Raw genomic sequence first — 22,818 nt, forward strand, 5'->3', positions numbered from 1 at the left:
CCGCCGGCTGAGTGCAGGTGCGAGGCCCAGCCAGACGCTGCGCAGAAGCCGCCCCTGGAAACAGTGGGACACGGAAGGGTCAGAGGAAAGCCCTGAGCGAAGACTCGCCATGTGGATGCTCAGAAAAAGAAAGCTGGACTGACAGTACCGGGAAAGTAGATTTCAGGGAAGGGTATTACCAGGCAATACAGTCTTTTCATCCAAATGGAGGTAAACTAAGTCCACGAAAAGGACATAACCCTGAACGCTGAAGTTGTCAGACTAATCGTGAGGCAGTCGTTGTCAGATGCGCAGGAGGAGTGGAACCCCTGCCTTGCCCGGTGACTGATGGCCCCATGGCAGCGGCAGACCGGCAAGGACATGGAAGACCGGGCACCGTGAGCCTCGGTGACCCGTGGGACACCCCACCCCACGGCAGAGCTCACACTCTTCCCAGGAGCAAAGAGCATGTTTACTGAGAAAGACACAAAATGGGCCCAAACGAAGGGCAGTGGTTCTAGGCAGACACACCGTGTCTTCAGCCTCCGTGGGGCCAGGTGAGCAGCAGAAGCAGAAAGACTCTGGGGGCCGGGGGGCCTCCAGAACGCAAGAGGGAAGTTAGAGACTATTTGGAACCAATTGACGACGAAGGACGAAGGTCGTGACATTGTGGGAGTGAGGTGGAAGCCGCCACCTTCGGTAAGCTGGAGAGCGAGTTAAACCCAGAGAAAGTAGAACGTGACAAGTATCAACGAAATGGAAGAAGTGATTCAGAGAATTAACGAACCAAACCCTGTTCTTTGGGAAGATGGGTCCAGCGAGGGAACATGTAGCCAGGCCAGGTGGGAGAAAGGAGAGCACGCAGGAGCACAGATGCCACACGGCCAACAGAATGACCGTGTCCGGGCAGCTTGGCACTAGTGCCATTGGCATTCGGGACAGATGCGCCAACTGCCGTTCACGCCGGAGGAGCAGGTGCCCCGGACAGCCCTCTGTTTCTGGAAAACATTGAATCCATAGTTAAAATCTTCCCAGGAAGGAAGGACCGGACGGCGTGGTGGGTGCACTGATCTTAACACTGCAGGAGGGGAAAAGAGCAACACCGCAGAGTCTTCCAGAACCCTGCAGAGGACAGAGGGCCTCCCGTCTGGTCACAGGCGGCCGGCCTGGCCCTGCCGTCAAAGATGTTGCCGGGGAACAGCGGCCTTGAGGACCACAGAGACGCCACCTCTGGCCACCCCCCGCCCCGCCTCAGGCACCCTCCGCCCTGGGCCACCAGCTCCCCTCCTGGGCTGTCCTCCAGCACCTGCCCATGGGTCCTCGTGGGCCACAGACCTTCCCTCTTGAGTCTGCTCTGCAGAAATTCAGCTGTTGGAAAATTCTTCCAGGCCTGTCCACATAAAAATGGCCCAGTGCCCCTCATTCTTGTGGGACACACATTTCCTGGGGGGGTCCAGCCCCACATGGCTGGTAAGGCGTCGCCACGCTGTGGCCACACCATAGCTGGGTCCTGTGACCCTCCCGCTGGGACGCTCGTGTCCTCCTCCAACAATAGGGAAGTCCAGCAGCTGTCTCCCCCAGAGTGCGTCTGCCGCGCTGCCCCATCCCCCTTGCGTTGTCTGGTCTGTCCATACCCCTCCCCCTCCTCCCGCGTTCAGTCCTGGTCCCTGGGCTGCAGTCACGCTGCCTCCCCGTCTGTCTCTGCACATCGCTCTCCCCTCCGGAACTTGATCCTCCGGATTTACTGTCGGCACCGGGAGATGCGCAGGACTCCCCGCAGGCCGGCCCTCCAGACTCGTCGAGACCCACGCCACACGCCCCGGACTCACGCGTCCCCCTGTGTCGTCTGTTCTGGACGACACCGTCCCTCCCACTGTGCATCCCAGATGCGGAACACAACTGGCACTCGGTCACGACCCTTGCCGGCAGCTGCAGGTTGCGGATCTGACTCCCTGCTTGCCCTCAGTCCCGGCGCTTCGCGCTGCGTTCCGAGGTGTTTGGGTTCGTAATTGGCGGACGACGGGAACCCTGAAACCCGGAGTGCTGACGCCTCCTTCCGGAAGGACCTGGGGCTTGTGCCCTCGGCACCTGTGGGGAGCCAGGGTCCCTGCGGACGTGAGGCTGGTTGGTCTTCCGGGGCCTCCCTGCTGCACAAGTCTGCGGCCTGGGGGCTGGGAGAGGCCAGAGGCGGTCAGGCATGAAGGCCAGAGTGACAAGTCTACTCTGGAGGCGTGAGCCGGTCTTTGTGAGCGTCGGCAGGGTGGGCCCCGGGCCGCCGGGGCAGGGCCGGCCGGACAGGAAGCCTGGGCAGCAGGTCCAGGTGGCGCGTGACGGGCAGCGTCCAGCACGCAGCAGAGGAGAAGCGTCCGGCACATCCGGGTGTCTGCACGGGGTTGGGGCTGAGGGGCTCCTTCTGTGAGACCCACACGCCCGGGCTGCGCCGTCCTCACCTCCTTCCCCGCCCCCACTCCCGCTGACGGCCACCGGCGGAGCCGGGCCCTGAGCGTCCCCAGAGACACCCCCAGTCACCCCTTTGCTGCCCCAGGGAGCCAGGATCGGCCTAGGGCACGTGCTGTTCACAGAAGGAGAGATTAAGGACTTAATTCTCTAAGTAAATTCCACCTCTCCGCCTCCGAGTGGGTCAGTTTATCTCACCATTTTCTTAAATTTCGTCAAACAATGTCCGAGGACGCAGAATCCAGAGGCACACACACAACCGGAACCCAGCCGCGCTGGCCACGACGCGGGGACCCAATCCCGCACTCGCAGGGATTCTGACCCTGAGCACCGGTTGTCGGTCTCCGACAGGTGGCTGGGCTGCGGAAAGGACGCGGAGAGCCGGGAACGGGGCAGGAAGGGTTGAATGCGGCCGCCGCGCCCGCTGGGGTAGGGGGACGCACACCCACTCTCCCCGGACCTGCCAACCTTCCCGACCTGAGGGGCCGTTTCCTCAGGCCCCCACCCCGGCTTGCTGCCTTTCCTCCTGACCGCGCTGCTCTGGCCGGCACCAGGCCCACTCACCGCGGACACCAGCCTGGAACCTGGAGAACCTGGGTTTGTGTCCCGGCTCTGTCCCCGGTGATGGGGCGGTCAGGAAGCCCCCACCCGTGAGCCTGTAAGAGGAGTGACGCCTGCCTCCTGCTTCCCGGTTGCGCGGGGACAACGAGCTCATATGGGGAAAGTCGTCGACGAGGGCCGTCATTCCCACTGCGCTGTCGCATCACCACGCGGAGCCCCAGCAGCCAGCCTGCGGGGTGCAGTGGGGGGCAGCATGGGCGCCGGGCAGCCGCTCTCTCCTGCGGCCCCCCGAGACCTGCCCAATGGAATGAGGCACAGAAAATCAGGTGGAGGCTGCTTTCCCCCCAGGCCGGGAGGGCAGGGCAGCTGGGCCCCCCAGCTCCCTGACCCCGGAGCACCCGGAGGCTGGGGCACGGACCCCGAGGACCCCTAGGGTGTTCTCCACCCCGGCGGCTCTGAGCCTGGCGGTCCCAGGGCCTGATGGGCCGGCCGCTGCCGTCCACGTGGATGGTCCCCGCTGCCAGGGACACAGCCCGTGTCCTCTGCTCCGTCCCTGCTGTGTGCGGTCGGCTAGAATTTCGCTTGTTTGGGACTTCAGCGTCCTGAGCTCGGTGAAGTGTTTGCGCCGGGGAGGCTGCGTGGGGACGCCGCCACTGACGCCTGCGGCTGACACGCACTCGGCCGCTCCGCATGGTCGGGTCGTGTGGGCCGGAACGGGGAAGAGCGGCCACGTCAACCCTTCACAGCGAGAGTCCGTGGGGCCGCAGTGAGGCCCTGGGTCTGGCAGGGCCGGGCTGGGCTGCCCCGAGCGCCTCTCGGCAGGACCGCCGTGAAGCCTCCTCCCACGACCCAGCACCGGGGGCCCCGCGGCGAGCTCTGCCGCCTCCTGAGGGGAAGGTGCGCCCCGGGAGTCGGACGCCATGGGCCCCGCGCCTTGCCTGGAACGGCAGTGACCGGTCTGCTGGTGGGTCGGCTGTGCCCTTACTGGTTCACCAGGACGTTCCTCATTTGCCGGGTGAAGTGTCACTGTGCGTTGTAACTCCCACAGCGAGCCTGTGTTCAGCTATCGGCAAAGACGGTGTCGGGCTCTGAGAATGTTTCCCTCAAACAAAACAATCCTCCTACCAGCGGGACCTGGGGTGGCCTTCAGGTCCCTGGGGTGCCAGACGCAGATGTCTCCCTATGCCCCCTCTTTGCTTCCAGAAAACACCCCCTAAAACCCAGGTCCCTGAACCTGCCCTCCACACCCCCCCCTTCCCTCATGTGTGGTCGGAAGGACGGGGCTCCTCCCGTGACTCTTCCACGCTCCCTAAGCTGGAACCTTCCACGGGGCCCAAGGCGGACCCTGTGGTCACAGCTGCCCAGGCGCCCCATCGTGGCCCTCTCCCGGGCAGCCTGCGGACCGCCCGCACCATCAGAGAGGCGAAAGGAAGAGCCAGTGAGGCCAGCAAGTGCTGGCAGGGCCCCAGGGAAGCAGGAGCCCACAGAGTGCCCGCGGAACAGAGGTGGCACGTCCCCCCTTACAGCGTGACCCGGCCACCCTCCTGGACCTCTGTCCAGGAATAACGACAAGTTATGTGGTCAGGCACAAAACACTGTCTACGAATAGTCCGCACAGCTTTACGGGTAACAGCTCCGAAGCGGGAGAGTCCCAGACGGCCTTCAGCAGCATGTGGTCACGTCCCCGGTGCCCCCACAGCCCCGACACTGCTCTGAGATGGAAAGCAGCAGACTGCTGGCCCCATGGGGAGGACACAGAGCACAGCACCCGTCTCTGTGCGTCACGTATACTGTGTTTCCTTTTCTAGCCTCACAAGGACAGTTTCCCTGCTGAGGAGGCTGGTGGTCAGAGGCCGGGGACAGTGCAGGGGGAGGGCAGCACGGGGACCCTGGAGCCCGTGGTACCATTCAGCATGGTGAGAGCCGCGCTGGTCACACAAATCCACATGGGCAGTGAGAGGGATCCAGCTCCGCACACACCCCGGACCAGGCTCAGTACAAGACTGGCTCTGGCCAAGGGTTCCCGCGTTCCGGGAGGTCACCTGCTGGGGACACCAGGAGAAGCACTCAGAGGCAGAACAAAGCAACAGTTGTATTCTCTGTCATGCTGAGCATCAAGGGAAGGAGGCCACGTCCTAGTCCCAGAACCCAGGGGTGCGGCCGTGGCTGGCATGAGGGCCTCTGTGGCTGGGATTTGAGGGGGTCAGAGTCAGAGAGATACAGACAGAGGCAGATGCTGGCGTCCCCGCAGCTTGGACGGTGGCCCATGGTGGGCCCTTCCCAGAAGCAGGGGCCCTGGGGGCTCGGATCGCGCGGGCCCTCTGTCGGCGAGGCCACAGTGACAATGTCATTTCTTTTTCATGCTCCCTTTGTGGGCAGCTTCCGCCCGGACAGAAGCCTGTGTGCAGCCGACCGCCCTGTGTTCGTTTGGGCAGCGGCCTAGCTGGGGACACCTATTTGGAGCTGAGGTGTGTGTTCGCCTGGGAGGGTGCCCGGCCAGCAGCCCAGCCTTGGACATGCCATCCCCGCACAAGCTCCTCCCCGCAATGCCACCCAGGGCTAGCCCTCCCCCAGGGCAGTCTGCCCGCGCCAGCCTGCAGCCCAGTGACCGCGGGCAGCGAGCCCTGCCTGGGCACCAACGATGGCCTCCCCAGGCTCAGCTCACTCGGGCAGGGCTGGGGCTTCCTGAGATCTGCTCTTGTCATTTCGGTGGTTCCTCGTGGACCGGGGAGAAGTGGGCTGTTGACATCCATCCGGCCCCCTGAACCGCCTGGGTGGCCCCCCACGCCCAGTGTACGTGCTGTTAGACATCTCTTGGGTCAGTCTGTCCAGCCCACATGGAGGCCCACACACAGGGCAGTGGGGGGACACCTTCTGCTGCCCTGAACCAGCAGCACCGTGGCATTCTTTGGCTTCTGGTGCCCAATGCACTTGGTTTAGAAACTTCCGGGGGTCAAGTTGAAGCCCACCCGTGGCCTCCCAGAAGCCTCAGAATGAAGCTTCTGTTGTATTCTTCCTGAAGCCAACAGCATCAGCGCTTTCCTTGGAACAAACTCTCACATTTACGATGCAATGATTTCAGACCAGCACCCGCTTTCCGGGGCAGGTTAACGCACCCACCACCCCGGAGATGAAGGGTCTCCATTCGGGCTGGGGCACCCTTCCTCACCATCAACAAGGTATCAACCCCACGTGTCCTTTTCTGCCTCGGTTTTCCTACTCTGCTTTTTCTAAAAACATCTGTCTCCTAAGCAGGTTTCTCCCTGGGAAGCAGAGGAACTTTGTTGGAAAAGAACAGATTGCCCCCTGCAGCGGCAAACGTACTAGTGGCAAAGTGAGAAGTCAGCGGGTCTCCAACACAGCCCTGGAGGCCGCGGACTCTGTGGAACCCTCCAGGGCCGGACACGGTCAGAGCCCTCCACCCGCACACCGCGGCCCATGGGGAGGCCTGTTTAAATGCAAGGCTGTGAATAAAACCAATTTCCTGAAAGCGTTTCTTACATTGTTCAAGGTCAACACACGCCCAGCCATGCAGTGTGCTGAGCTCGGTCTGTTACCCCCGGAGCCCCCCAGACCCATGAGTTTGCTTAATGCTCAGCGATTTGAGCTTGAACGGGCCGCGGAGGCCGCGTTGGTGTCGTCTCATTAGGACGGCCATTCCGAACCGTCTTGTTCCAGCCTCATGACTAGCGCCCTCAACACTGGGGCTGGGCTGGGCTGGAAGGGGCTCCCAGGCCAAGGCAGGTCCCTCCACCTGCCCAGCCCTGCCCTCCGCGGGCGGCTGGGGGTAAGCCCTGAGCTGGAGCGGGTGTGAGGGCCCTGCTCACTGCGCCACACGGGCCCTGGGGCTCCGGTTTCTCCCCGTCTTTCATGGACCCCAGTTGGTAGGAAACGGATTTGGGTTTTCCGTTTCTGGCGCAGACAACAGAAGCCTAAGGACCTGAAAGTGGAAAGTACAACCCAGGGTCTAGGAGACCCAGTTGGCCACAAAGAACCAGGACCCTCCGTTGCCCCCAGGCCCACGTGGGCGGAGCGCAGGGGACCCTTCTCGTCGCCTATTTGCTACCCCGCGCCTTCCACCCGCACTCCCCGGCAGCCCTCAGCGCCTGGGGCCCGGCCCATGGGACAAATCAGGGGACCCTCTCCCAGGCGGCGCAGGGCGCACCAGGTGCCCCCCGATGGGTCCCCCCTCGGGTACCCCAGAGCCGCGGTCGCCTCCACCCCTCCCCGCTGTGCGACCCCTCCTGCAGCGGCGGCTCCCTGCACGGGGTCGCGGGGCGCGGGTGGAGAGGCTGCGGTCCCGCCGCCAAAGCCCGCAGGGGTCTCGCGGCACCTGCGCGCCAACACCCCAGAACGCCGCGACCCCGCCCAGGCCCCGCCCCTTCCTCCCCGAAGCCCCGCCTCCTCGCGCGGACCCCTCCCCCCTCGGGCCCGCCCCTTCCTCCCGCGGACCCGCCCCTCTCCGGCCATGCCGCGCGCGCCGCGGTGCCGCGCCGTGCGCGCTCTGCTGCGGAGCCGTTACCGGGAGGTGCTGCCCCTGGCCTCCTTCCTGCGGCGCCTGGGGCCCCAGGGCCGGCGGCTGGTGCGGCGCGGGGACCCGGCGGCGTTCCGCGCGTTGGTGGCCCAGTGCCTGGTGTGCGTGCCCTGGGGCGCGCGGCCACCCCCCGTCGCCCCGTCCTTCCGCCAGGTGGGCTGCCCCGGGAACCCGGCTCGGGCCTGCCGGGGTGGGAGGGGGAGGGCCGCGCGCTCGGGCCCCGGGGCCCCCGGGTCCCAGCCCTTCAGGACCCGCCGCCACCCCCCGCAGGTGTCCTGCCTGAAGGAGCTGGTGGCCCGGGTGGTGCAGAGGCTGTGCGAGCGCGGCGCCAGGAACGTGCTGGCTTTCGGCTTCGCCCTGCTCGACGGGGCCCGCGGCGGGCCGCCCCTGGCCTTCACCAGCAGCGTGCGCAGCTACCTGCCCAACACCGTGACGGAGACTCTGCGCGGCAGCGGCGCGTGGGGGCTGCTGCTGCGCCGCGTGGGCGACGATGTGCTCGCCCACCTGCTCACGTGCTGCGCGCTCTACGTGCTGGTGGCCCCGAGCTGCGCCTACCAGGTGTGTGGGCCTCCGCTCTACGACCTCTGCGTCCCCGCCGCCATGGCTCGGCCCCTCGGGTCCCCCGGCCACAGTCCTGGGACCTGGAAGGACCTCAGACCCACGCGCCAGGCCTGGAAGTCTGGCGCAAGGCGGCGGCGGCGGGGCAAATCCGGGAGCAGTCCGCCTCTAGCCAAGAGGCCCAGGCGCAGCGTGACCATGGAGCCGGAGCAGGGGACCCACAGGCCGCCTGCCCAGGCCCACCGGGGTGACAGCAAACCCCACGCAGTGACACCTGCCAGGGTCGCTGCAGAATCCGCCTCTTGGGAGGGAGGGCCCCTTGGGACTCGTCTCACCGCGGCACAGCCATCTCAGGGACCCCAGGGAGTACCCCATCAGCCAGCGCACCCCGAAACCAAGCACTTCCTCTACTGCTCGGGAGGCAGGGAGCGGCTGCGCCCCTCCTTCCTGCTCAGCGCCCTGCCGCCTAGCCTGACCGGGGCCCGGAAACTCGTGGAGACCGTCTTTCTGGGCTCTGCACCCTGGAGAGCAGGGGCTTCCCACAGGACGCGCCGCCTTCCCGCGCGCTACTGGCGGATGAGGCCTCTGTTCCAGGAGCTGCTTGGGAACCACGCGCGGTGCCCATACCGCGCGCTCCTCAGGACGCACTGTCCGCTTCGGGCGCAGGCCCCTGGAGAGGCGTCTAGCAAGCAGGCACACGGAGGAGTGGGCGTCTGCCCTTTGGAGAGGCCAGTGGCAGCCCCCGAGGAGAACACGGACCCTCGGCGCCTGGTCCGGCTTCTGCGGCAGCACAGCAGCCCCTGGCAGGTGTACACTTTCCTGCGGGCCTGCCTGTGCCGGCTGGTGCCCCCCGCGCTCTGGGGCTCCAGGCACAACCAGCGCCGCTTCTTGAGGAACGTGAAGAAGTTCATCTCTCTGGGAAAGCACGCCAAGCTCTCGCCGCAGGAGCTGATGTGGAAGATGAAAGTGCAGGACTGCGCCTGGCTGCGGGGGAGCCCAGGTGAGCAGCAGAGGCCGCAGGTGCCTGCTCGACCTGCAGGACCAGGCCCCTCCCTCCACCTCTGACCCCTCCTGCCCGCTTTACATGGACTGAGGCAGGCCCTGGGGACACGCACGGGGAGCAGATGTGGGGATGCAGGTCCAGCCACCGACCACGGTCCCTGGTGGGGAGTGGCGACAAGGGGAGACCCTGGGGTTTTGCCATTTGATCTACTCCCCCAAGCTCGCAAGACACCTGAGACTCCTAGATGAGAAGGTTGGCGAGCCCTCTCAGAAGCAGGGTCACCTCCTGGGGTATCCGTCTCCGTCTCCCACGGCAGGGCTTAAAGTGCACCCGACTCGTCTCCACAGATCGGGATTGTGATGGCCTCCAAGGGGACACCCTTTCCGGTTCCCCGAGAGGCTCTGAGCAACTTTCCAATAACTTGGGCATGTAAGTTTTGTGTTTTAATTGTGGGAAAACAGCAGGCCGCCCGAGATCCACCCTCCTATTGAATGCTTTAGTCTACAGGACACGTTGCAAAGCATGTTTCTAGAACTTTCGCACTGGGCATGCCTGTGTGCCCATAACCAGCCACTCCCTTCCCGGCGCGGGGTGGCTGACCCTCCAAGGTGTCCAGCACAGCACTGGTGTTCTCAGGCTGCCGCTCACCTGGTGGAAAGTGTTGAGTTCCGTGGCCCCGTCCCCAGCTACATACAAGGTCTGCCGTGCCCCGTGCACCGCACACAGGAAGGACCTGGTGCTTTCCCGAGTGACGGGCCCAGCCCCTGGACCTCCCTGTGTCCTTGAACACTGGAGCCGTGGCCCTGGCAGACTGTTCCTTCCCACGACTGTGGCCACGCACATTGCCCACGGGGCTGAATAAATGAGATTAAGGTTCTCTAAGCATGGCCCTCGGGTCACCTTTTCCACCCTACCCGGCTGGAACACCCCTTCCCCGTGCAGACGGTCATCTGGGCAGGGCTCGGTTTCTGCCAAGCCAACCTCGACCAGCACCCTGCTCGCCACTCTGCCCTCTTATTCCTGTCCCCATCCCCGGAGCCCAGACTGCTGGGCTGTCCCCATCTGCTGCCCAGTGTCACTAGACATCACAGAATGGATTCCTGATGGAACCTGGGGAGGTGCCTCCCGCCCCCACAGCCTGTCCCCCTCCGGCCCATGTTGGGCTGGTGGCAGCCCTTGTTCTCTGACCCTGGGCACAGGGGATCTGTGTGGCTGTGCTCTGTCATCCCGTCCCGTGGGCTTATGCGTGCCCACGATGGTCTGAACAGTGGCCTTGACCTTGGGAGCGGAGTCTGGTGTCTCCGTAGGGTCCTCACCGGGAGGAGAGCCGTGTCCCTGCCCCCCGCCCTGCCATCAGGGTTGCCGGTGTGCCTGAGTGTCCAGCCGGTGATCGGCCGTGCTCCCTTCCTGGCTGTGTCTTAGCTGTGCCCCAGCTTCTGTTTGCTGCCCGTGTCTGGTTTCAGTCGCTTCGGAGAAGTTCCCGTTTCTTGTTCGATGTCGTCTTTGGTCGGCGAGCTGCTGGGCTCCGAGTGATCTTTTCTGTTGACTCGTGAGTCGGTTGTGCGGGGCCTGTCTGCGGGGTCCGGGCTGCTCGAGGTGGGCAGACGTGCATGTCCTCGTGTGTCTGCGGGCCTGCGGCTGGCTGTCGCGTTCACGCCACCCGAGACCCCCGTCCCTGTGCTGAGCGTGAGATGCTGGGGGCAGGGCTGTCTTCCTCTGGGGCGGGTTTGTCCGTTTCTCCCTGTTCCGATGGTATCTGTCAGGTTGTACCAGGTGTGAGCATTGCAGATGTGGGGCAATCTGTGGGGACACGCCCATTGCGTTAACATCTGTCCTGATGCCCTGAGTGGCACGCCAGCTCTCCCCTGGCGGGCGTCGGCGTCTGGCCTTCCTGGAGCCTCACGGTTTGGGCCCCGCTGGTCAGCAGCTGCTGTTTTGGCTTTCGTCCAGTCCGGCGATCTTTGCCACTAACCTGGAGAATCTGACTTCGTTCCTTGACTCTAGACGTGCCCGATGCCGCCTCATCTTTCTTCCCAGTTTGTCTGCCTTTCCTGTGCCCTTCGTCCCTGTTTGCAGGGAACCATGTGCCTCTCCCACTCCGCCCTCCTTCCCGGTTTGCCCCGGTGGCGGCTGGAAGCTGCGAGCTCTGCTGTGCTCTCGGGTTCCTTGTCCTGAGCGGCACGAGGGCCTGATGTGATCTCCCACTTAGCTATGCCCACGCTTAGAGCTCGTGCTATGTTCTGGTCAGTGGCCATTGATCTCTGTCCCTGCCCTTGTGTCCCCGCCCCTCTCTTACTGTTCTGTCCTCTCCCCCAGACCAGATTCTGGGTCCCCTTCCTGCCAAGTGCACAGAATAGAGTACAGAGGACAGTTTGGGTCCATGGCGCGTGTCCCCGGCCCCATGGAGTGACTTCCCATTCCCGGGCTGTGTGTCTGCGGTCCTGTGTTAAGTTCTCGCAGCTCTCTGGTGCCTGTTCCCAGCTGCACAGTGTCTGGCGGCCCTTAGCCCTGTGTGGTTTGGTCTGGGAAGCCCCAGGTACGTCTGGACCCTGCTGCCTAGCGGCGATGCTGCTGAATGGCCAGGTCCCCGCAGGGAGAGCGTGTCTCTGCTTCTCCATCCTGCTCGGAAGCCAGGACGGATGACGAAGCCCCTCTCTGTCTAGTAGAAATGTGACGTGACTGCCTGCATCATTGAAACTCTGGTAGCCACGTTATAAAGTAGCAAAGGAAACGTGAAACCAGTAATGTCTTATTCCACCACAAGTCCAAAGTGTTCTTGTCCCGTGGTCAGCAGGCATGTGGTAATGGCGTGTGTCCCCCCTCCGGCCGAGGATCGTGTTCCCTGAGCCTCAGTCCCCGCCTGCCCGTTCCGAGTGGCCAGTGTGGCTGCGATGGGCAGAGCGGACACTGTGGGTCTGTGCCTTTTCCATTCCAGGGGCTCACAGCGTGCCGGCCGCCGAGCACCGCCGCAGAGAAGGGGTCCTGGCCAGGCTCCTGTGCTGGTTGATGGGCACCTACGTGGTTGAGCTGCTCAGGTCATTTTTCTACGTCACGGAAACCACGTTTCAGAAGAACCGGCTTTTCTTCTACCGGAAGAGCGTCTGGAGCCCGTTACAGACCCTGGGAGTCAGGTGTCTCTGCCAGTGCCGCGCGCTAACGATTGTGTCTGTGTGTGCACATGACGGCCCCGTGTCCCGTCCCCCCGTGTGTGCACATGACGGCCCCGTGTCCCGTCCCCCCGTGTGTGCACATGACGGCCCCGTGTCCCGTCCCCCGTGTGTGCACATGACGGCCCCGTGTCCCGTCCCCCCGTGTGTGCACATGACGGCCCCGTGTCCCGTCCCCCCGTGTGTGCACATGACGGCCCCGTGTCCCGTCCCCCGTGTGTGCACATGACGGCCCCGTGTCCCGTCCTCCCGTGTGTGCACATGACGGCCCCGTGTCCCGTCCTCCCGTGTGTGCACATGACGGCCCTGTGTCCCGTCCCCTGTGTGTGCAGATGACAGCTCCCTGTCTTGCCCCCCAATGTGCACAGATGACAGCCCCCTGTCCTGACCCTCCAGCTGGCTCCATGCCTCCGGGTACCCCTCACTGGGGGTCCCACCCTGGGCACAGACTTCTGGGGCCCCTTTCATTCACTGGAGATGTCAGCGTCTGTGCCCCCTGGGGTCCAGGCTCTTGAAAGGGGAGAAGTTTGTACTGAATGGAAACAAGCTCGCAGGCAGGTCGTTGGCTTGACACTGGTATGTGGGTCAAATGCTCCTTGAATTCACGCAGAACGAGCGGGACGGTCTGGGCCGTGGGTGGCGTGCAGGCAGGATCCGGCACAGGTGTGCTTCGGGCAGGGGCCCCCGAGGCAGAACCTTCCAGCTTGCCTTGCCGGAGTGGCTGCTCGGCTTGTCTGCAGGGCTGTGTCCTGTCCGCTGAAGGAGTGTGTTGGCCACAGGCTGGCTCGGGGTCCCGTCGGGGACGGTCTGCCAGTCTGAAGGACAAGCCCTGGCCAGGAGGCTGTGTCCTCACAGGGCGTGGCAAGGCCACAAAGTGGCGACATGGGGGCTCCTGGGCTGCGTCGCACACTTGGGCCAAGCCCGTGCCCTGACTCAGTGCATCTCCACCGAGGGAGCTGGGCTGTGTCCTCCGGCACCTGGGAGAGGGTCGGGCAACCTCTGTTGTGGGTTCGAGGTAACAGTGTGGCCTGTGTAATGATTCAGCTATCTCGTGGCTCCTGAGAGTCCTTGTGGGGACTGTGGAAACTGTCCCTCTGCCTGGTGGGCATCAGAGGCCCCAGGGGCTTGGGCTCGCCTACCGCGCTTCCTTGCTGGGGCCGGCCTGTGGGCGGTGGTGGGGGAGAGGCTGCAGGGAGCTGGCAGGCCCACGGAGAGATGGTCCGATTCCTCTGGGGGGCCGCACCGGTCACCCCCTCGCCCACCCTTGTCCAGGGGTCCCGGCTGCTCCCGCCTGGGCCTCCCGGGGCACTGCCAGGAGGGACCCTGGTGTCCGGCACCCACTGTGGGAGGGGCTCCTGCAGGTGGCCGGCCTCGGCGTCCTGGGTGACTGGTGTCTGGCGCGGACGCTTCAGGAGCCCGGCGGCTCTCAGGCAGGCCCGCCCGCCCTGCGCTTCCCGCGCGCCCTCCCAGCCGCGGCCCACGAGGCTCTGTGTTTCAGACAGCACCGCACCAGCGTGCGCCTCCGAGAGCTGTCCGCCGCAGAGGTGCGAAGCCAGCGCGAAGCCAGGGCGACTCTCCTGACGTCCAGACTCCGCTTCCTCCCCAAGCCCGGCGGGCTGCGGCCGATCGTGAACATGGACTATGTGGCGGGAGCCAGAGCCTTGTGCCGAGACAAGAAGGTCAGCGCTGCTGTTTCGTTTCTAAGTCAGGAGCCCAGGAACCCCGGCTCGGTGTGCAGGTAGACAGGAGGCCAGGAGGAGGTCCGTGGCGGTCAGGCTGCGTTGATGGGACGTATGCCCACGGTTAGACAAGGAGCCTGTAGGAAGGCCAGGCCTGCAGGATGCTAGGCAGACCCCGGGGACCCACAGGTTCTTGAGACACAAGCTGGCCACGCCGAGCCCCTGGCTTCTGGGACCCTGCCGCTGCAGGGGACTCGGTACTCGCCATGAGCCAACGACAGAAAGAACTGGGTCGTTCACCTGCCACCAGCCTGCTGGGGTTCCAGTGACCCACACAGGACTTCCCCTCCGTGCCTAGCACACCCCTCCCCTGCAGGATCTCACCCCTGTGCCTTACACCCCTCCCCATGGGTCTCACCCCCGTGTCTAGCACACGCCTCCCCCGCAGGTGTCACCCCGGGCCTGGTACACTCCATGGTCCCTGCCAACGGCATCTCTGTCACCAGAGCTCTGACCCTTTCTGAGTGGTTCCACGGAGCGGGGGTGATTTTGTCGTGTGTGTCCCCGGATGAGAAAGCCAGGCTGTTGACCGGGGACCGGGTTGGGTCTGTGCGTGAAGGGGTGCTCCTCCATGGTGGGCTGTGGGGTCCCTGCCTCATCTGGCGGGGGGCTCTGTGGGAGAAGAGAGTCACCTGCAGCTGCTGTTTCCGCAGTTTCCAGACCCTGTAGCAGATCCCTAGGGAGAAGCCAGGGTTCGAGGATGTGTGGGGCGATCGGTCCTCTGGCCCTTCTGGAGTCGAGTCTGGGGGATGCTGGGGGCGCCTGCGGGGCCCAGCAGGCCGGGGCAGGGAGGTCTGACGTGGCCCCTGTGTGATGGACGTCTTCTGGGGGTGCTGCCCCTGCCCCGGGCCGGCCCCACAGATCCAGCATCTCACCTCGCAAGTGAAGACGCTGTTCAGCGTGCTGAACTACGAGCGGGCCCGGCACCCCAGACTCCTGGGGGCCTCCGTGCTGGGCATGGACGACATCCACAGGGCCTGGCACGACTTTGTGTTGCGCGTGCGGGCCCAGGACCCAGCGCCCCGCCTGTACTTCGTCAAGGTGGGTGCCCGGTTCCGTCCCGAGCCCGTGCCCGAGTGAGCCAGCTGGGTACCTCTGGCCTGTGGGAGCGGTCCCCCCGACCAGCTGGCCGTGTGTCATGGGCTGTGGCTGGCCTTCGTTCCCCGAGTTTGCACTAACAGAGCATCCCCTGGGGAAGCCCCGTCACATCTCCGGGTGTAGACAGGGACACAGGCCTGCCCTGGCTGCTGAGTCTGGGGGCCGTGGAACAGGTGTGTGCCACGGGAACGGGAGACGCTGGGGTTCAGGGTGTCTCGGTCCTCCTGCGTCCGCGGGGCCCCCGGGCACAGCGCGTAAACAGCACGTCCGTCCCGCACAGGTGGACGTGACGGGGGCGTACGATGCCCTCCCCCAGGACAGGCTGGCCGAGGTCGTCGCCAACGTGCTCAGGCCTCATGAAAACACCTACTGCTTGCGTCGCTACGCCGTGGTCCGGAGAACCGCCCATGGGCACGTCCGCAGGTCCTTCAAGAGACATGTAAGCGCCGCGGGCGTGTGCTCCCTGAAGAGGGTGTCTCGTGTGGACCTGGCCGTGCCGTGGGTCTTCCCACCCTCCCCCAGCCCCAGAAGTGGTCCCACGCTGTTACGTCCGAGTCCTCTCATCCCGTGGGCTGCTGCCTCCTGGTGTCCCTTTCCAGAAGCCGGGCCCCCGGGATGCCGGCTGCGGCGGGGCTGATGTCCCTGCCGACGCCCCGTGGGATCCTGGCCTGGCCCGAGGCCATGCCGAGGGCAGAGTGAGCCCCATGGGCCAGCACTGCGGGAGAGGAGATCACCGCGTGGACGCCTGGGCCTCACTCGCTGCCCCTGCCACACAGCAGAGCTGAGGGTCTGAGCGCCCCCCCCCTTCCCCGGGTCTGGGGAAGGCGGTCAGCATGTGGCAGTCAGCATGTGGCAGTTTCCCGCCACCCGTCAGAGCAGCCAGGCCTGCGGAGCCGCACCGTGACGGGGGTACTCGGAAGGCTGCCGAGGGAAAGGCGTCGACCCGGGAAGTCTGGGGAGAGCCCCCGGGAGCAACTGCGGCGTGAGGCTGAGCGTGGGTCGCAAGCCCTGAGCCGCAAGGAGTGGGGGTGACAGCGTGGCGCAGGGGGCAGCCACCACGGGGTTGAGACGCAGAACGTCACAGGTGCCCAGCGGAACCCCTGCCCCTCTCCAGGGTGTCCGCTGCTCTGACGTCAGCCATGTGGACTCAGGGACCCGTCTCGACGTCCGTGAACGTGATGTGGGGCGGAACGTGCCCTTCCTGTCTGGTTCCCTCTGCTCCAAGGCGAGCCCGGACGCGGGTGGCAGTCCTTCCCTTTCCGGTCTTGGCGGGGTTGCGTGGCCCCGATGCTGCCCGGCAGGGCTCTGCCTCCTGCTGGGTGGGCATCAGCGGGCGCCCAGGGTGGGGTAGGCATTCCCCCGATGGGGCGTCCATGGCGAGAGCTTGCGTTGCCGTTGGGGCGTTGCTGAGGCAGAGCCGTGCCGGTCGGCGGACGGAGCCCGACCACACTGCCATGTGCGCCACCGGGCCGGCTGAGCCGCGGCCACGCGATCAGGGCGGCTGCACGGTGCCGGGGCCAGCATCCCCACGACGTGCCTGCCCAGCGCCCTGCGGAAGCCACTTGGGTGTCCCCGTGTGTGAGAGGCCCGTGAGGTCAGCTCCTGCTTGCGGCGAGCCGTGAGCCGCTTGTCAGGGACGTCTCGGGTGCTTCCCGTGTCTGTGCCAGCCCCTGGTCCGAGGCACCCCAGGTGCCTTCTCCGGCTGTCTCTGCCCTTCCGGTCACAAGCGGGATGTTTGCACGAGCAGACGTTTCACGTCGATGGAGCCGGGGTGGCGGGTTGGGTGGCTGACGCCGTTTCCTTTCTGCTCCGCTGTCTGCGTCTCGCTGTGGCGATGCCGTCGGGCGTTTCCGTGGGTGCAGCTCCTGCGCTCAGCGCTCCGTGCACGGGAGCCGGTTTCCGGGACGCCTGTGGGGGCTTGTTCGCGGCTTCTCTCCATGGGACTCCCGGCTGGCTCGCGCTGAGCGCCTGTCCCGCCCGTTCCTCGGGCTCTCAGGCCCGCCGACCCTGCCCTCCGCTCCCAGCGCCCCGGGTGGGTTTCTCGGACTCAGTCTCTCTGGCTCCTCTTTCCTTTCTCCTTGTTCCGCCGTGTTGTTCGTTGTCGGTCTGGACTGATCTTCAAACCCCGGCCGCTCCGTAGCAGCTCAGCCGCAGGCAGGTTCCCGGCACGGCCGCTGTGGTCTCCCTCGTGGTCACTCCCGCCGCTGGTGTCCGTGAGGGGCCAGCCTTGAACGAAGCCCGTGAACCGTAGGTTTCACAGAATACTGGTTTCTCTGCGGAGGAGACTGACTCCCCCCACACTGAGGGAGCGGTGAGCGTTTTGTTTGGATGGCGCTGGCCGCTGGCCGCTGCCCCCCTCCCCGCCGTGGCTCCTGTGCTCACCAGAGAGCGCCTGGGTCCCCGCCGCGGCCTCTCACTGCCTCAGCGGCCCTTCCCAGCAGCCCCCGGCGCTCCCAGTGCCCAGAGGCAGTGGGACTAGGGAGGAAAGGGCGGTTTGGCTCCTTTGTCTGCAGTCTCCTCCGCCCCAGACCAGCAACTCCGTCCTGGTTGCTTGGGTGGCCGGGAGCCCCGCTGCCTCCTGCTTGGGCCCCACCTCCCACGGAGAAGGTTCAGGCGTCAGGGAGGGGTCTTGGGAAGGCAGGACCCCCCCAAAGACAAAGACGGGACTGACCAGGTGGAAGGCTCCCAAGCTCCACGGTCCGTACCTGCTCCCCGCGCTGCGGCCTCCCGTTCCCAGACGGCACCTGCTTGTCCCCGGTGCGGACGCGGTGTCCTGCGACATGACCTCCGCCCGCCGGGCCGGGGTGCGCAGCTGTCTCACCCCGTCCTCTTTGCCGGCAGGTGTCCACCTTCGCAGACCTGCCGCCGTACATGAGACAGTTTGTGGAGCGTCTGCAGGAGACGACCTCGCTCAGGGACTCCGTGGTCGTCGAGCAGGTGGGCGAGGCGGCCGCAACGCGTGCCGGGGCGGGGTGTGGACACGGCGGTGGCCCCCGGTTGCGGCTGGAGGGGCCCCGGGGCAGCCCCTAAGGGCTCTACGCCGCCAGGTTGTCTGCCGTGGGGCGGCAGCAGTTCTCGGGGTGAGCTTGAGACCTCCTCTCCCTCGGTTTCGATCGTGAGGCTGAACGACAACACGCCGCCTCCCCTTAGGAGGACGAGTTGGATTCACCCTGTGTCCCCACCTGAAACGGACCCTCTGGGGGAAACGCCTTCCTCCTGCTTGTGAGTGGGCGCTGCTCCCAAGGGCAGGGGACAGCTCAGCCCCGTGGCTCCGTGGCCTTCTGCAGAACCAGGGATGGGACGAGCCAGTCTGGCCACCGTGGCTCGCAGACCTGTGCTCGCTGGCTGCCGGGTTCCTGCCCACCACTGCGGGACACACACTGCAACGTGCCCTCGGGCCGGCATCCGCAGGCTGGAGCCCGGCCAGAGTCCCGTCCCGCCCGCCCACACATCCCTCTCTTCTCGCAGAGCTACTCCCTGAACGAAGCCAGCAGCAGCCTTTTCCAGCTTTTCCTGAGCTTGGTGTACAACCACGTCATAAGGATCGGGGGCAAGTGAGTTGGGGTCCTTGCCGCCTTCCTGCGGTCGCCTGCAGACCCTGCGGCCGTGGGGCTCCTGGGGCTTGGGGAGTCCTTTGGCATTTAAATGTCAGCAGATAATTTTTTTACTTATAGAAACAGAAGCAGACTTTCCTGGGTGAGTGCCCACAGGGGACCCCAGGGTGGGGTGACAGTGCTGGTCCTGAGGGTTCAGGCTCACTGTGAAGGTCGTTAGAGGTCAGCTGGAGATGTGGGCACCTTCCCGGGGATCATTCCCGGTGCTCTGGGAATCAGAAGCGTTTTAGTTAGAGAATGTGGGGTTATCCTCATGTTATGACTGATTATGGCACTTGTTACCTGTAATTACACCTGAAATGCGTCCTGAGAACCACTGCTGACGGGTGTACCGCGGGCCGGCCTTCCCGGAGGCCGCGTGCTCGTCCGCGACACCCGGATCGGAGGGGAACTTGCTCTGGGGCAAAGGTCGTTGCTGTGTCCAACCCCCGGGGCTCCCTCAGAGGCGCCCCACCTGCTTCTCTGCTTGCGGGGACCTTTACAGAAAAGGTCAGACCCATGTGGACCGTTGCACGTGTGGACAGACATACGTCGGGGCTCCGTGGGGTGCGCAGGGGTCCTTGATCCACGTGCACTGTGGGGTGTGCGCTGGTGCGTGACCAGCGTGTGTGTCTGCGTGTGTGTCTGCACACAGTGTGGTCTGTGTGTCCGTCTGGTCTGCGCGTGTCTGCGGTCTGCGTACGTGGTCCACGTGCTGGTCTGCGTGCGGTCAGTCTCCGTGTGCGTGCGGTTTGCGTGTCTGTGGGCTGCGGCACATGTGTCTGTAATGAGGGCGAGGCCCCCGGGGCCGCCTCCGACCCGCGTCCTGTCCCCCAGGTCGTACATCCAGTGTCAGGGGATCCCACAGGGCTCCGTCCTGTCCACCCTGCTGTGCAGCCTGTGTTACGGGGACATGGAGCGCAGGCTGTTTCCTGGCATCCAGCAGGACGGGTACGGACCCTCAGGGTGCGCGTGCGGCGACTTGCTTTCACCCCCACCTTGCGTTTCGGGTCCGCTGGGTGTGGACAGGGGCCTGTGGCTCTGTGTTCAGTCACGCGGGGGGTCACGAGTGGGTCTGGAGTGTAGGCTTAGAGGTGGCTTGGAGCACTGTCGGGGCCGGGGCGTTTCCACGGGCTGTGACCGCAGCTGTGTCCCTGCCCGTGCGCCCGGCACTCCCACGTCCCGCGAGGTCAGCCTTTGCCTCGGTCCTTTGGGGGAAGTGACTTTGCACCTGTCCTCGTGAGCGGGGACGCCGCCGCAGCCCGGCTCTCCCATGCCCTGCAGCCTGCTCCTGCGTCTGGTGGACGACTTCCTGCTCGTCACGCCCCATCTGAAGCGAGCGCAGGCCTTCCTCAGGTGAGTCCCCCACACGTGTCCCCGTGGCGCTCCCGATGCCGGGGGGCCGCTGACCTGGCTCCCGGAGCAAGAGCCCCCATCGCGAGGCGGATTTACGTTTGCTGGGCGCCCCGTGCGGGCTGCCGGGCGGAGGGTGGCCCTGGGGCGCGTCTGTGGGACTCATGCTCCCTCAGAGCCTGGGGACTCGCCTGTGGCCAGGCTCGCGGTGACAGGTTTGTCCCCACCGCCAGCAACCAGAGCAAAGCCCCCTTGGTTTCGCACTTCCTCTTCCCCTGGAAAACCGCGCTTGAAAGGAAGCCCCTGGACGCCAGGCCTTGAGCAGGATGGCACTGAGGGCCCCATGTGCCCAATTTAATTCTGGCAAAATAACCAATCCCCACGTGGGCCCAGGCCTCGCAGCACCCCTGTTTAGCAAGTCCGGACGGACCGTGTCCCCCCCGTGGCCTACAGGGAGAAAGGGGAGCCCCATGAGCACAGTTGCGGCCTCACTTCTTTCCCTGCGCACGCAGCACAGCCCCCTCTGCCGTACGCCCAGTGTGCTGCGCGTCCCAACTTCCAAGGGGCTCCGGGGAAGCAGCCCCACTCCCCAGGGCAGCCCCCGCACCCGCCGCCATGCCCTTGGCTCCGGCTCCCTCCAGCTCGGCACCGTGGCCGTCCCACCGAATGAGTGCCCCAGCGCCCCTGGCGGTGCCCCCTCCTCCCAGGCGCTGACCTGGCCGCTCTGCTTCAGGACCCTGGTCAGGGGCGTTCCCGAGTATGGCTGCTCGGCCAACTTGCAGAAGACGGCCGTGAACTTCCCCGTGGAGGACATGGCCCTGGGCAGCACGGCGCCCCTCCAGCTGCCGGCCCACTGCCTGTTCCCCTGGTGTGGCTTGCTGCTGGACACCCAGACCCTGGAGGTGTCCTGTGACTACTCCAGGTGAGTGCGCCCACAGAGGAGGTGCAGCGTGGCATGCCCCCGTTTCTGCCTCCGTGTGGGATGGGTGGATCACGGGTCAGGGGTGCCCAGCGTCCCGTGCAGATGGGGCAGCAGCACATCCTCTTTGGGACTGAGCGCCCTCACTAGATGAGGGGTTTTCTGGGCTTTTATTGGTAAGAAGAATTTGTGCAGGAGACTGGGTCACCGGTGTGTTCTGCAGGGACACTGTAAATCTGAGTTCAGAGGTTTGGGGACCTGATGGGCACAAGCTCCTGAGGACACCCCGTAACGCGCAGCGTGGCCTCCCCGGGGAGCACGGCTGTGGTGCATGCGGCCTGCCGTGTACATAGCACGTGGGATCCTGTCCCAGTGAGCTCGGGCTGCGGGGCAGGGTCGTTTCTCCTCGTGGTCTCCGCCGTGGTCTCCCTGTGGTCTCCCCCGTCTCCGCTCTGGCATCCTCGCATCTGTCTCCTCCGAGGAGGTCTGCCAGGGTCAGGGCCCACCTACGACCTTAGCTTTGATCAGTTCCCATGTGACCCACGTGTCATGTGGGTTGGGGCTGTGACGTGGATTTGGGGACCCAGGTCAGCCCCTCGTGGCCAGTCTTCCCTGAGCCCGAGCGCTCCCAGCGCGACCCCGGGCTTGGCGCGGACGAGACTCGGGATGGGCGTGGGTGTGGGAACGCTCCTGTGTGAGCGCCGAGTCCTGACTCCGCGGCCTTGCGGGGGGCGGCGGGGGGGGCTTCCCTTCTCTGGTCGGCGCCGCCGCTGTCCTGCTTGTTCCACGGTGCTCTTCCCAGCCTGCTCTGCCGGCCCCACCTCCCCGGGCGGACCCACGTCTCTGCTGCCGTGTGTGAAGCCCGGTCCCCTCTTCCTGCTCTGTCCACCCCATCTTCCGTGGCCTCTCCGCATCCCTGGGACGCGGCTCCGATGCCCCGGCCTCCAGCCCTCCCTTGCCATCCGGCCCTGACCAGCTCTCTGCTCCCCAAGAAGCGCGGGCCATCTGGGGGTCGGGCACTGCCACGCCAGCCTGGCGTCCCATTTGGTGACCTGCCGGGGGTGACCGTGCCCGAGAGCAAGTGGGTGTCGGCGGCCGCCGTGCTTGCGCAGGGCCTCTCGGGGCGCGCCTGCTCACGGATGCCGCCCTGAAGCCTCGGCTGCGGGGGCCGGGCGGGGTGGGGACCCGAGGAGGATGGGAAGCGTCCTGGAAGGGACCGCGACAAGGCGGGCTTGTCTCGCACACTTCCAAGCCTCCCCCACATCCCAGCCCGGGCGAGGGGAAGACAGCTGGTTTCTGAGAAGACCCACAGGGACGCGCCGGGGCGTCTCAGCACACCCGGGAGCAAGTTCTGGGCGGGCGCAGGAAGCAAAGCAGCAGGGACAGCGTAGAGGGACTCAGAAGACAGGAAGGTCCTCTGATGTGGCGCGGGGATGAGTGAGCAGGATGCAGACCGCCTGGGGCGGAGATGGTCGCGGTGCCTCTGAGTGTGAACGGCCTCGCCGAGCGCGGGCTGTGGGGCCTGCTGCTGCTTCTCGGATGTGTCCTTTCGGCACAGACAAGGGACCTGCCCCCGTCACCCAGCAGCACGGTGCAGGATTCAAACCCGGGCCTGGCAATGGGGCCTCCCTCGTGGCCCCGAGCTCTGCAGAGGTCAGACACGGAGGCTTGCAGCAAGGTCGCGATGGACACGGTCATGGAGGAGAGGGGGTGGCGTGTGGAGGCGCTTCCGCCCGGCTCTGCCCACCACCAGAGAAGCTCCCTTCCCAGGCGCCCACCATCCCTCGGTGGTGCTCCCGTCGGGCCCGGGCACGTGGGTACATCGCGGAGGACAAACACCAGTGACTTCTCTGGAAA

At 65.5% G+C, this 22,818-nt stretch overlaps 1 protein-coding gene and 1 long non-coding RNA gene across 5 annotated transcripts in view; both read left to right on the forward strand.

Annotated features, from left to right (window-relative positions):
• The first annotated feature begins 5,394 nt into the window (after positions 1–5,394).
• Positions 5,395–6,487, forward strand: LOC122902431. The gene is made up of 2 exons (XR_006383805.1): positions 5,395–5,465; positions 6,253–6,487. It is a non-coding gene; the product is annotated as an uncharacterized LOC122902431 (long non-coding RNA).
• Positions 6,488–7,465: 978 nt separating this feature from the next.
• Positions 7,466–22,818, forward strand: part of TERT (telomerase reverse transcriptase) — a 20,318-nt gene continuing 4,965 nt past the window's right edge. For 3 of the 4 annotated variants that reach the window (XM_044234254.1, XM_044234255.1, XM_044234257.1), the window contains exons 1-10: positions 7,466–9,089; positions 12,028–12,223; positions 13,758–13,938; positions 14,860–15,039; positions 15,377–15,535; positions 17,938–18,033; positions 18,565–18,650; positions 19,527–19,640; positions 19,974–20,045; positions 20,776–20,964. In XM_044234254.1, coding sequence (XP_044090189.1) covers positions 7,466–9,089; positions 12,028–12,223; positions 13,758–13,938; positions 14,860–15,039; positions 15,377–15,535; positions 17,938–18,033; positions 18,565–18,650; positions 19,527–19,640; positions 19,974–20,045; positions 20,776–20,964 — 2,897 coding nt within the window. The remainder of the gene's footprint in view (positions 9,090–12,027; positions 12,224–13,757; positions 13,939–14,859; positions 15,040–15,376; positions 15,536–17,937; positions 18,034–18,564; positions 18,651–19,526; positions 19,641–19,973; positions 20,046–20,775; positions 20,965–22,818) is intronic. The other variant, XM_044234256.1, reaches the window with a different exon arrangement.

This window comes from Neovison vison, chromosome 1 (assembly GCF_020171115.1).
Source record: "Neovison vison isolate M4711 chromosome 1, ASM_NN_V1, whole genome shotgun sequence".
Taxonomy (NCBI): domain Eukaryota; kingdom Metazoa; phylum Chordata; class Mammalia; order Carnivora; family Mustelidae; genus Neogale; species Neogale vison.